A 12,971-nucleotide genomic window follows, 5' to 3' on the forward strand; every position below is an offset into this window, starting at 1 on the left:
TAAAACTGTACTGAAGGATACGGACATTTAAATTTCATGGTATAGTCATATGCCTGGAAATATTTTTCTTTTGATTGAAAACAACAACAACAAAACTTTTGGGCCACAGAAAGGGCTGGCAGGCAGGATTTGGCGTGGGGGCTCCAGTTTGGCCACCTGTGGCATAAAACCCAAACCTGACAAAATATACGTATTGACATATATTACAGATAAATACATCAAGTTTTCTTCCTGATTCTGCTAAATCATTTTGGAAATGATTTTGTGTGTGTGTATACACAAAATACTGCTAAGTCTCTCGCCGGCAGAATAATTATGGCTCCCTTAGAGTATCTGGCTTTTGCTTAAGTGCCCCGTCTAAAATTTCCTTAGTAAGTCTGCAGTAACAAACATTAGAAACTGGTTTTTTCCTTCAACAAATGTTCCCCGGGCGCAATTTTTACTGCCTATCCTGTTTTGCTGAGTCCCCCGGCCGTCCCGTCCGGTCCCTGGGGAGCCGCCTCCGGTTTCGTCCTCTCCGCTACGGGTCTGCAGACACCCCGCCCAACCCCGCGAGCCATGCTCCCTCACCGGGGCACCGAGCAGGTCGCAACCCGCGGGCCGCGCGCGCTCACCGGGCCACCGAGCAGGTCGCAACCCGCGGGCCGCGCGCGCTCACCGGGCCACCGAGCAGGTCGCAACCCGCGGGCCGCGCGCGCTCACCGGGCCACCGAGCAGGTCCCAACCCGCGGGCCGCGCGCGCTCACCCCGGACACCGAGCAGGTCGCAACCCGCGGGCCGCGCGCCTTACCCAGGCAGCCGAGCAGGTCGCAACCCGCGGGCCGCGCGCCTTACCCAGGCAGCCGAGCAGGTCCCAACCCGCGGGCCGCGCGCGCTCACCGGGCCACCGAGCAGTTCGCAACCCGCGGGCCGCGCGCGCTCACCGGGCCACCGAGCAGGTCGCAACCCGCGGGCCGCGCGCGCTCACCGGGCCACCGAGCAGGTCGCAACCCGCGGGCCGCGCGCGCTCACCGGGCCACCGAGCAGGTCCCAACCCGCGGGCCGCGCGCGCTCACCCGGACACCGAGCAGGTCGCAACCCGCGGGCCGCGCGCCTTACCCAGGCAGCCGAGCAGGTCGCAACCCGCGGGCCGCGCGCCTTACCCAGGCAGCCGAGCAGGTCGCAACCCGCGGGCCGCACGCGCTCACCGGGCCACCGAGCAGTTCGCAACCCGCGGGCCGCGCGCGCTCACCGGGCCACCGAGCAGGTCGCAACCCGCGGGCCGCGCGCGCTCACCCGGACACCGAGCAGGTCGCAACCCGCGGGCCGCGCGCCTTACCCAGGCAGCCGAGCAGGTCGCAACCCGCGGGCCGCGCGCCTTACCCAGGCAGCCGAGCAGGTCGCAACCCGCGGGCCGCGCGCGCTCACCGGGCCACCGAGCAGTTCGCAACCCGCGGGCCGCGCGCGCTCACCGGGCCACCGAGCAGGTCGCAACCCGCGGGCCGCGCGCGCTCACCCGGACACCGAGCAGGTCGCAACCCGCGGGCCGCGCGCCTTACCCAGGCAGCCGAGCAGGTCGCAACCCGCGGGCCGCGCGCCTTACCCAGGCAGCCGAGCAGGTCGCAGGCGGCGGCGGCGCGCAGGATGCGGACGGAGGCCGGGGCGCGTGCCGAGGCCGGCGGGGCTGTGGCGGGGGCGCCGGGGCCCGCGGGCCGGCGCCGGGGCAGCAGCTGCAGGAGGCCGAGCGCCAGGCTGCAGGCGCCGCTGCCCAGGCACAGCGCGTGGAACGCCCGCGGCTGGAAGCTCAGCACCAGTTGTGTGGCGGCGTCCCGCGTGGGGCAGCAGAAGGTCCCGAGGCGTGGGGAGGCCATGGGCCGTGCTCCGGGACGCGCGGCTCGGGTCTGCCCGGACCCCCCACCGGCCCCGCCTGAGTCAGGTGCTGCGCCGGCCGGGAGCGGGGGGATCATGTGCCCGGAGCCCGCTCCCCCCCATGCCCGCGCGTGCGGAGAAGGCGCCGGCCTCGGTGGGGGCTGTGAGCCCTCTGCAAACGCCACGAGGTCTCACGAGGGCGAGGCTGGGTCTGGAGGAGGAGGAGGAGGAGGGAGGAGGAGGAGGAGGAGGAGGAGGAGGAGGAGGAGGGAGGAGGAGGAGGAGGGAGGAGGAGGAGGAGGGAGGAGGAGGAGGAGGGAGGAGGAGGAGGAGGGAGGAGGGAGGAGGAGGAGGAGGAGGAGGGAGGAGGAGGAGGAGGAGGAGGAGGGAGGAGGAGGAGGAGGAGGAGGGAGGAGGAGGAGGAGGAGGAGGAGTGCGGGAAGGAGAAGCGCCCGAGGCCCGGCAGGTCAGCTTCCTCCACGTTCGCCCAGCCTTCTCCAAAACTGCCATCTGCCTTACCTGATCTGACCAGAAAAACATGCCTCATTTACCAGCTCTTCCCTATTTGGGACCCGACATCCCTCACTCTGATGCGCTACAGGCACCATAACAGGTGTTAAAACAGGGCTCTTTCACGCCCCCGCGCCCCCACGGAAACAATCCCGCAGAGGTAGGGGGGTTTCGCTGAGAATCAAATCTTAGACAAAGACGGGGCACTTCGCCTAACGAGACACGTGCACACGGACCTATTTTGCACCTTGCTATTCAGTGTTCCGTTTTTACTCGGCTTCAATATAGCTTTGGCATTCTGAATTAGCTTTCAAGAGTAATTATGGTTTTTTAAAAAGTTATTCAAGTTTATTCTGATTTCTTAACTGTTTTTGTGTGTTTCATTATGCATTGAAAATCAAGCTTTCTTCTACATGCATCAAAGTTTCAAAAATTATATCATCACCGGGTGCCTGGCTGGCTCAGTTGGTGGAGCATGGGGCTGTGGATCACCAATTGTGAGTTCCAGCCCCACGTTGGGTGTAGACATTACTTAAAAAAAAAAAAAAATTTTTTTTTTTAAATCACATAATCACTAATGACAACAGTAAACATACTGGTGAAGTTTAAAAACAAAGAAACTCTTCAAGGTTGAAAATAAAAAAGCCCCCCTCTAGGTTATAGCTTTACTAACCAAAGCTTTATTTAAAACAAACCCCCCAAACCCTATCACATTTATCATCTAATAAATTAACAGGCCCATTGGCAAAGCGCAAGCAGCCACCCTTCGATCTCTGCCCCCAATAAATGGGCCCCTCTCCAGGTTTTTTCCAATCAACCAAAGGCAAGGTGTCCCCACCGCCCCTCCATCCCCCCCACTTATGAAACACTTAAGTGCAAACACATGCCCTCCCACCCAGCTGCTCATCTACATTTCCACCCCACCAGCTTTGCAATTTTAAGTGAGGCAAAGTTTGGGCTCAGCTCCTAGGCCTTCTTCCTGGAAGCCCACAGGTCTGGGCTTCCTGTTGGAATTCATGTTAGGCAGGCAGGAGGCTGCACTGCCAGGTGGGAAGCAGAGCCTTTAACAAAGGGCTGCGGACACCAGCACTTCCAAAGGATCCAACCCGGCACGTCTATTAGCAGGGGCAGCTGCTCTGATAGAATTCTGGAACAGACCGACATTGTTGAAACCTTAACCGCTCTTGGGTATTAACACGCTTGCTTGTAAAAACAGCAGAGAACATCATAGGAGTAATCCCCACACATCCATTTGTCAGTCCCTTAGAAAGCATGAATCCTGCTGTCTGTTTTGGACCATGGATCTCCTCCTTCCTTTGCTCTTGGAAAGCAGAGATGGCTTCTGGAGGACAGTGTGCGGAATGTGCTTTAAAAGATAAAAATGACAACAGGGCATCTGTACGTTTGCCCTAATGCCCAGGGTTTGCATGGCTAATCCATATACAAGTGCTACCGCATTTTAGTCTCTGCTTTGCACCCAAGCTACACATAGCCCACGTCTCCGCTTCCCACGTGCAAACCTGAGGGCTCTGGATGATTCAGGTGCCAAGTAGTCAAGGCTGAGGCCCCCAGGGGGGTCGGTAATAAAAGGAGGGAAATTATTACAAATGAGGAATCCTAGGCCAGATCAGCTCAGAGGATTATGCTATGCTCACGTATGCTCAGAGCAAACGTGAGGAAGGATGGATAGGAAACTAAACTTTTTAACTGTCAGAAAGAACTTGAAATTAGTCTAAGAAATAAAACCGAGTGGATGGAACTAGAGGATATTATGCCAAGCGAAATAAGTCAATCAGAGAAAGACAATTATCATGATTTCACTCATATGTGGAATTCAAGAAACAGAACAGATGAACACAGGGGAAGGGAAGGAAAAAGAAAACAAGACGAAATCAGAGAGACAAATCATAAGAGACTGTTAACTCTAGGAAACAAGCTGTGGGTTGCTGGAGGGGAGATGGGTGGGGGGATGGGGTACCTGAGTGATGGAATGTGCACTGGGTGTTATGTGCAACTGATCAATCACTGCAGTCTACCTCTGAGACTTATAATACACTATACGTTAATTAATTGATTTTAAATAAAACTTTAAAAAATAAAACTGATAACTTTTCGTGCAAGAGTGCAACTACGATACGAAAAAGTAGATCAGTAAAGCACACGCACAGCAGGTGGAAACATCTGAAAGTATGTAGATGTGAGAAATGCCATGATACTACCAAGCCAGTCAGCTGAGCCCGAACAGGGAGAGATCTGTGTCGTAATCACCAGGGCCTATGATGCTCATTTGTGCACCCACTCTTCCTCCTTCGCTCCCAGTTTACCACCTGGACTCCACCTTGCATTTTCAGTCTGGGCCACCCAGGAAATGCTCAGCTGTCTTGACTTGCTTTTGCTCCATGACTCACAGCTTGCTTGCCATCACACTTGATCACATACACTAACAGCTGGAAGCAGCTCAGGGGCTTTCTCTTACAGACAACTTTCTCTTCCCAGTGAGTCCCCTGACACCCAGAGGTCTGAATGGAAAGGACCAAGTTTATGGGGAGAACCTCAGGTATGCCACAGAATGCAGTGGAGGGGGCAGTGGGGGGCAGGTGGATGGTCTCTTGAGATGTACGCATCGCAGCAGCGTGAGGAGAGTGTGATTCACAAAAACCTACTGTTTTCATAGCGCATTAGTGGGCAGGCTCTATGCTCTGCCTTTTACATTCATTGTCTTATTTAATATACAGAATGAGCCTTTCAGGTGGGTTTTACTGATACTTAAACTGCTGTGGACAGTATGTAAATCAATGGGCATGGCTGTGTTCCAATCAAACTTTATTTACAAAACTGGTGGAGACCTAGACATGTTGGCCCCTGTAGGTCTACCCACAGAGGCTCTGGCTTATCCAGCAGCTGCCCCACAATGCTGGGTGCCTAAACCTAAAATGCAGGAAAGCTAACACCTAGTGGGGCAGGCAAACAGGCCAATGAGGGATGGGAAGCAAGAAGTTGCTGGCAGAGAAAATTGGTCTTACTTCCTCCCTCCCTATGGAAGTTTCTGAGGAGAGGCTGCCTATGGCCCTGAGCAAACCAGCCGTGTTTCTTAGGAATTTACGGTCTATTAAAAAATGTACCATCTTTAATTTGCTCTTCCTCCTTCCCTGCTTTACTGCCCTTTTGTCCAGGGATCCCATGATGTTCTGCCGTAAAGCTTCAGTGCACAATTTGTCTTAAGCTCTGCTTTCTAAAGAACCCAGGCTAAGAATCTGCCCTCCTGAGAAAGGATGTCAGCTTCTGCAGCCACAGCCCTGCTTGGGGTCCATCTGATGACTACTAGCATCTTGGCCTTTCAATTCATTTCAATTCAACAGAAATTTACTGAGTACCGTGTGCAAACTGAACAGATAGAGAGGTTGTGTCCAATAAATATGGGAGTGTGGCGGCGCCTGGGTGGCTCAGTCGTTGAGCGTCTGCTTTCGGCTCGGGTCATGATCCCAGGGTCCTGGGATCGAGCCCCACATCGGGCTCCCTGCTCCACCGGAAGCCTGCTTCTCCCTCTCCCACTTCCCCTGCTTGTGTTCCCTCTCTCGCTGTCTCTCTCTGTTAAATAAATAAAATCTTAAAAAAAAAAAATATGGGAGTGTTACCAGGCCTTAATAAAGAAGAATACATAAAGGACAAAAGCACTGTCAATGCCAAATAAACTAATTAATCATAGATGTAAGTGGTGGAGGGTGGAAAGAGATAGGGATTGAGTATGGTTTAAAATGAAATTGTACTTAAAAAAAAAAAAAGACATTTAAAGGATATCAGACCTGAGAATAAAATTCATCAAGTTTAATGTGCCTCCTGTTGCAGATCTCATTGAAAAGCAGATTCCACAATCCTGATTCTGATTGTTGGGATGGCTGGGTGAGGCCCTGCATTTCATGAAACTGCATTTCTAGCAAGCTTCCAGAGATGTGGATGCTGCTGGTCAACGGCTCCTACTTTGAGTAGCAAGGTCCTAGAGCTTGTATCTCAACCTAAAAAAGAAAGGGAATAACCAGGCCACATTAAAATGTGGGAAGAACTTAGTTCAAAATAGCAGAAAAAAATGATCCACATCCAACTAAGCCAAAGAGCATTCTGAATGCAAATGACAAGTCAGGGATGGAAGCGCAGGGTTAGCAGTGATGAGCTACATCCTTCCTTCTAGTTCTGCAAGCCCCAGTGGGTGAGAAATGTTAGGGACTAACCTGGAACAGAAGTCAGGATGCTGGGGGGGAAGCAAATGGGAGAGAAGAAGATGGATAAGGACGGAGAGAGACAAAAGTGATTTTGTGTTGAGGAAGAGAGAATGGCCTGACAAGGTTCTCAGGTAGAAACTTAAAAGACTTTCACCCTGGTCTAGATAAAAGAGGCCAGGGCTCTGATGAACTCCGACCGAAGCTCAAGCTTGAAGCTCGTTTTGCATAGGTGAGAGGTTCAGTGCCTCAGATGGACCACCTATCAAATCACAAACGACCCCACCTCCTTAGACACCATTTAAAATGCTGCCTTCCTGAAAGCCAACTAACCAGCTGTTAAATAAGTAAAGCTCCAACAGAAGGCAAAACAGGATCTGCTTCACAGATACTGGATTATTCTTTTTTTTTCTTAAGATTCAATTTATTTATTTGACACAGAGAGAGAGAGAGTGAGCACAGGCAGGGGGAGCAGGAGAGGGAGAAGCAGGCTCCCCACCGAGCAGGGAGCCTGATGCGGGGCTCGATCCCAGGACCCTGGGATCATGATCTGAGCCGAAGACAGACGCTTCACCACTGAGCCACCTAGGCGCCCTGAGATTTGATTTTTCAATTCACAGCTAAATTTGCCTGAGCATAGCCATTCCACAAAGAAAAAACAACTGTTAACAGTGTGATCAGTAAACATACCAAAAGTAATTGTAGAGAAAGTTGCAATTAACACTGGCGATTGAATAAAAACCAAGGAAAAAGGAAACAAAAGTATATTCGAAGCCGATTGTGATATGAGTAGTGAATGCTATTATTTTAAAATAAATGTTTAGGGGCGCCTGGGTGGCTCAGTTGTTGAGCATCTGCCTTCAGCTCAGGTCATGATCCCAGGGTCCTGGAACCGAGCCCCACATCGGGCTCCATGCTTCGCGGGAAGCCTGCTTCTCCCTCTCCCACTCCCCTTGCTTGTGTTCCCTCTCTCACTGTGTCTCTGTCAAATAAATAAAATCTTTAAAAAAAATAAATAAAATAAATGTTTAGTAACTAAAAGAATGGAGCCACAAATAAATGGGCAGGCATGAACTATTTGAGGATAGTTCAGTGGTGAGTTAAGTCAAGGGCAGTGTTTTCCATCTAAATCTGCATTTTGTGCTTTTTCGGGATGTGCATGCAAGCAGAAGTAATTCTACAATCCTTCATGATAAGAAACAATTATCTTTACATTTACATGTCTGAAGACATTTCTCTATCATTCTTTATAATGAGGAATGCCAATTTTTCAGTTCAATTCACCTTACTCTGTATGCTGACATTCGGACCTTTCAGCTCAAAAAGAGAAAAAGGCTTTCTTCTAATGCCCAAAAAGGAATGTAATGATTTTAAGGCCCAATGCTCGGTTGTATATTTGAATTCAATTGATAATCACTCAAGGACAACTAAAGGCAAACTCTTTTACATAAATCTGCTGTCTTTGGAATGGCTTTCAAAGTACATATACAAACACATTAAATGTACACACAAAATTATCTTTTAATCTCTTAACAGAATTGTAGAAGCATTACACACTCTGGATTGGCAGCCAAATTGGACTTCAAAAAAGTTCTATCTGTGCTTTTAAAATCATGAATGATGGAAATGATTTAACCAATCAAAAGTCAGTAACTCCATTCCAATTTGAAATTATGTCTTGACCATATAGATGTTCTTGAATGTCTCATCTCCCACTAAAGTAAAAAAAACACTGATACTGGGGTGCCTGAGTGGCTCAGTCATTAAGCGTTTGGCTCAGGTCATGATCCCAGGCTCCTGGGATCCAGTCCCGTCGGGCTCCCTGCTCAGTGGGAAGCCTGCTTCTCTCTCTCCCTCTGCCGCTCCCCCTGCTTGTGCTCTCACTTTCTCTCTCTCAAATAAATAATCATTAAAAAAACAAAGCAAAACAAAAAACACTGGAAAAAAAGGCCAGGCTAAAGCCTAACTGGTTAGAAACCAGAAGGGACAGTTTCTGAAGTTCAATGTACAGTCTTAGTGACTAAAGATGCAAGATGCAAAGAAAGATTTGAAATCACACATGCACACCAAGATGGCAGCATGACTCTGTGTGACTGGCTGAAGCCCTCTACGCAGAACTTGAGGATGCATGTGGAAGGGTTTATTTGGACAAGTTTCCAGGTAAAGGTAGGAAGTGGCAGAACCATGTGATCCTGAAAGGGAGACCAAGCACAAATTTGGTGTCAAGTGAAGTCCCAAGGGTGACTTGGGTTCCATCCCACAGGAGTTGTAGAAATGGTTAGGCCACTGTAGTAATCTACACTACATAACATATTACCCAAATTTAGCAGCCTAAAGGAACACAGATTTTTTTTTTTTTTAAGATTTTATTTATTTAGTTGACAGAGACACAGCAAGAGAGGGAACACAAGCAGGGGGAGTGGGAGAGGGAGAAGCAGGCTTCCCACAGAGCAGGGAGCCCGATGCGGGGCTCGATCCCAGGACCCTGGGATCATGACCTGAGCCGAAGGCAGACGCTTAACGACTGAGCCACCCAGGTGCCCCAAGGAACACACATTTATTCCAACATCCCTGAGTATGGCGCAGATGCTTCTCTATCTTTTCAAACTGTGTTTATTGCCTTTTAGTATGCCTTGTAGTTCTTTGTTTAAAGCTGGATATGGGGGCGCCTGGATGACTCAGTCTGTTAAGCGGCCGACTCTTGATTTTGGCTCAGGTCATGATCTTAGGTTGTGAGATCAAGCCCCACCCTGGGGTCCGTGCTGGGCGTGGAGCCTGCTTAAGATTCTCTCTCCCCCTCTGCTCTTCACTCCCTTAAAAAAAAAAAAAAAAAAAGCTGGACATGATGTCACGATGTGCTAGGTAAAAAGAATCGGGATAAATAGGCTGTTAGTGGTGTTGTGGGGAGGTGACAGGGGAGGAGATGCAGTTCTATGATTAGGTCTTGGTCTTGTAGTTAGTCTGTACCCCTTGGCTGTGAACTTCATAAATCACTCTTAGTTGTGCCCCCTCCCCCAGGGCCTTAGACGGGAAAGGATGGCTGGAGGAGGTAGGAGTTGGGTATCTCCTTCTCCCACTGTGGTTAGGTTCCGGTAACCCCCATCAATTAGGGTCAAGTTTCTCTTGAAGGCAGGTCTTGTTCAGAAGAACAGAATGCTCTGGCATATTTAAAAATGGCCACTTTCCCCCTCTCTCTGCAGGACGCACAAGCAATTTTTTCTCCAATCTTCACTCTGAGAACCTGGTAGAGTGCCAGGAGGTAAACCCCCCAAAAGCATGGGGACCCCTGCAGTCTTTAACTCACAGACTCATCTACACTGAGCCTCCAGCAATTTATTGATTACAGTTCAGATTTTCTTACCCTGGTACTGATTCCTGTGGAACTTTCTGCTAATGGGTTTCAGTTCCAGTAAGTTGTGATTCTCTGCATCTGCCTGTCTTTTCAATTTGGGGGTGGGGGGCAGCAGTTTGTCCTGTGACTTCACTTCTCCAACAGATCTAAGAAGGGTTGATTTTTCAGCTCATTCAGCTTTTTGCTTGTTAGGATGAAGCAGTGACCGCTAAGCTCCTTACGTGCCAGACCAGAAATCAGCAACACACATTTATTTTCTCAGAGTTTCTGTGGCTTAAGTGTCCAGGCACAATTTAGCTAGGTCTCCCATTTTCGGGTCTCTCAATGGCTATAATTAAGATGTTGATTAGGCTGGTCTCACCTGAAGGCTCAAGTGGGGAAACATTTGTTTCCAAGCATTTGCTTACATGTTTAATGACAAGTTTTCACTCTTCATGGGCTGTTGGTCAGGGGCCACCTTCAGTTCCTTGGCACATGAGTCTCTCCACAAAGCAGCTTCCAATAAGGCAGCTTCATTTGTCAAAGCCAGCAAGAACAATCCACCAAGTGAAAGTCACGATCTTTTGTAACATAATCACAGAGCAGATATTCCATCACCTTTGCTGCATCCTATTGGTTAGAAGTGGGTCATGGGTCCTGCTCACACCCAATGGAAGGAATGCACAGAGTGTGAACACCAGCAGGTGGGGTGCACTGGGGAGGCCATCTTAATGTCTGTCCATCACAGCGACCCCTCAGGGTTGTCTGATGGCACAAGAACGCTGGAGCACCCACTCTTGTCAGTCAACCAGGAAGGGCTGCCCCTGGGGCGGGCACCTCAAATCCTAGGAACTTCTGGTTGCCCAGGCTCTCTGGGAGCATTGGCAGAGTGAGCTTCTGCCACCTGAGTGCTTCCTTCTTCAGAGAGATGCAAGGCTGCCTGCTGGAGTTCAAGGAATTATGTTAAGGGCATGGAAGGATGACTACGCTCTCCATCCAGAATTAAATTTGCTTGGTTTGACCCTGTAGAACAGACAAAAATGCTCAGGGTTGGCTCTAAAGTTTTAAGAGAGTAAAGAGTTGTAGTGGCTTACATCTTGACAACGAACCCCTTTCTCTGCTTGTGGGGAATTGAGTAGCTCTGCAAAATGCCACACAATGAATGGGTTTTGAACCCAGGCTTAGAGCTCAAAGAACCTGCTTTGTGGTTGTTGGGTTGGATATTGATCCCCTGACAAAACAGGAGAGTCTTGGCTTGAAGGAACCTTGCCCTTTCCTGACAAAAACATGGAAATTCACAGATTGAGGAACAGTGTCTAAGAGTACATCTTCAGTTCTGCAACAGGCAGACTATGAGTCTGTGAGCTAAGTAGTCTCGGCCTGAGAGGAGATGAGACCAGACCGTGCCATGAGAGGGAGACAGGGGTGGGGTTTGTGTTCTGAGAAGAGGAAGAAAAATCATCTAGCATTAGTATTACCTGACTGCCTTCCATGAGCTGGCAGCATTAAGTACTCAATGTCTTGCTTAACTCTCATCTGCACCCTTGTGTGGCTCATCTTTTTATCTCATTTTTATGCATAAGGCACCAGAGGAGGTGAGGAAACTTGTCCAAGGTCATGGAGGTGGTAGAGGTGAGAATCAAACCCAGGTAGATTACACCATAAGCACTTCCTCCAGAGGGGAACTGGAGGTTCATTTCCTGAATGAATGTCTGCCATGAGTGGCTACAAACTAGTCAGACACGGAAATGCACCTTCTCACCCCACCACCCTGAAGCAACAAGGAGTCCACTTTTGAGAAGTTGGAGGCAGGCCACAGATGGCCAAATCTGAAGTCATGTGGCCATAACTGCACTTTCAGGGAAGTATGCGGTGGGGGAGGAAGGAAGGAGGGGTTTAGCATGAACATGTATATATACATGTCACATATTTCAAACTTTGTTCGAATTTTATGTTTCTTTTGTAGCACACTATCCTAATATAGTGAAATGAGATGACTATTATTTCTGGGAGGACTATATGCTCTGAAGTTTTCATCCACATGAGACTGTCAAATTGCAGATATCTGACAAAAAGGACTAAATACACTCAGACTTTGGCTAATTTTGAAATGACTGCTTCACTGGTACTCAAGTGGCCACAAGTAGGGAATAGGAAACCCACATTAACCTCAAGGGTTTGGCTTGTGGTTAGAAAAACAGCGCGCTGGGAGAGAATACAACCTTACATCAATCTGGTTGTGCACGCTGCAAAAACATCTGTCTGGGGCGCCTGGGTGGCTCAGATGGTTAAGCGTCTGCCTTCGGCTCAGGTCATGATCCCAGGGTCCTGGGATCGAGCCCCGCATTGGGCTCCCGGCTCAGCGGGGAGCCTGCTTCTCCCTCTGACCCTCTCCCCTCTCATGCTATTTCTCTCTCGCTCGCTCTCTAAAAAATAAATAAAACCTTCAAAAAAAAAAAAAAGATATTAACATAGAAAATGGGGGTCAGTCAGTCCTCTGAAGGGAGTCTGATAATTTAAATGCAATGGCTCTCCCCCCCGCCAAATCTTTTGGGTCTCACTGCATTGCCCTTGGTTGAACATCCACAGTAAACCATTATATAACCCGAGTTTCTCAAACTTATGACATTTCTTTAGTCTATCACAGGAATCAGAAATTCGAAACAGTACATATTTTTGCCTTTGCAAGCTACAAGGTCTCATTACCAATTACTCCATTTCTCTCAATGTGCTTTAAGTTGACTTAATCGATGGTGTGATTCAAGCATCTTAATTTGGTCTTAAGGATAGTCTGTCTAGGTATGAACTTGGTGACTACCATGCAATCCAAGTGACTTCCCACAGAACAGCTTTGCATTGTAAAACCCAAGTTCTTGGGGTTTTTTAAAGATTTTATTTTTGAGCGAGAGTGAGCATGGCTGGGGGAAGACTCCTCACTGAGCAGGAAGCCTGATGTGGGACTTGATCCCAGCACACCGGGATCACAACCTGAGCCGAAGGCAGACGCTTAACCGACTGAGCCACTCAGGCACCCAAAACCCAAGTTGTTAAGAGTTAATCAGGAAAGG

General features: G+C 49.4%; 1 protein-coding gene across 2 annotated transcripts in view; it reads right to left on the bottom strand.

The window, feature by feature from the left end:
- The window catches only part of GPR143 (G protein-coupled receptor 143), a 37,695-nt gene extending 35,624 nt beyond the window's left edge, over positions 1-2,071 (bottom strand). Inside the window, exon 1 of one of the 2 annotated variants that reach the window (XM_064573719.1) lies at positions 1,583-2,071. In XM_064573719.1, coding sequence (XP_064429789.1) covers positions 1,583-1,946 — 364 coding nt within the window. In that variant the 5' untranslated portion in view covers positions 1,947-2,071. The remainder of the gene's footprint in view (positions 1-1,582) is intronic. The other variant, XM_064573720.1, reaches the window with a different exon arrangement.
- Between the last annotated feature and the right edge of the window lie 10,900 nt (positions 2,072-12,971).

The sequence above is a fragment of the Mirounga angustirostris genome, unplaced genomic scaffold, assembly GCF_029215605.1.
Source record: "Mirounga angustirostris isolate CCGP_5_RB_7025 unplaced genomic scaffold, mMirAng1.0.hap1 SCAF_11, whole genome shotgun sequence".
NCBI lineage: Eukaryota > Metazoa > Chordata > Mammalia > Carnivora > Phocidae > Mirounga > Mirounga angustirostris.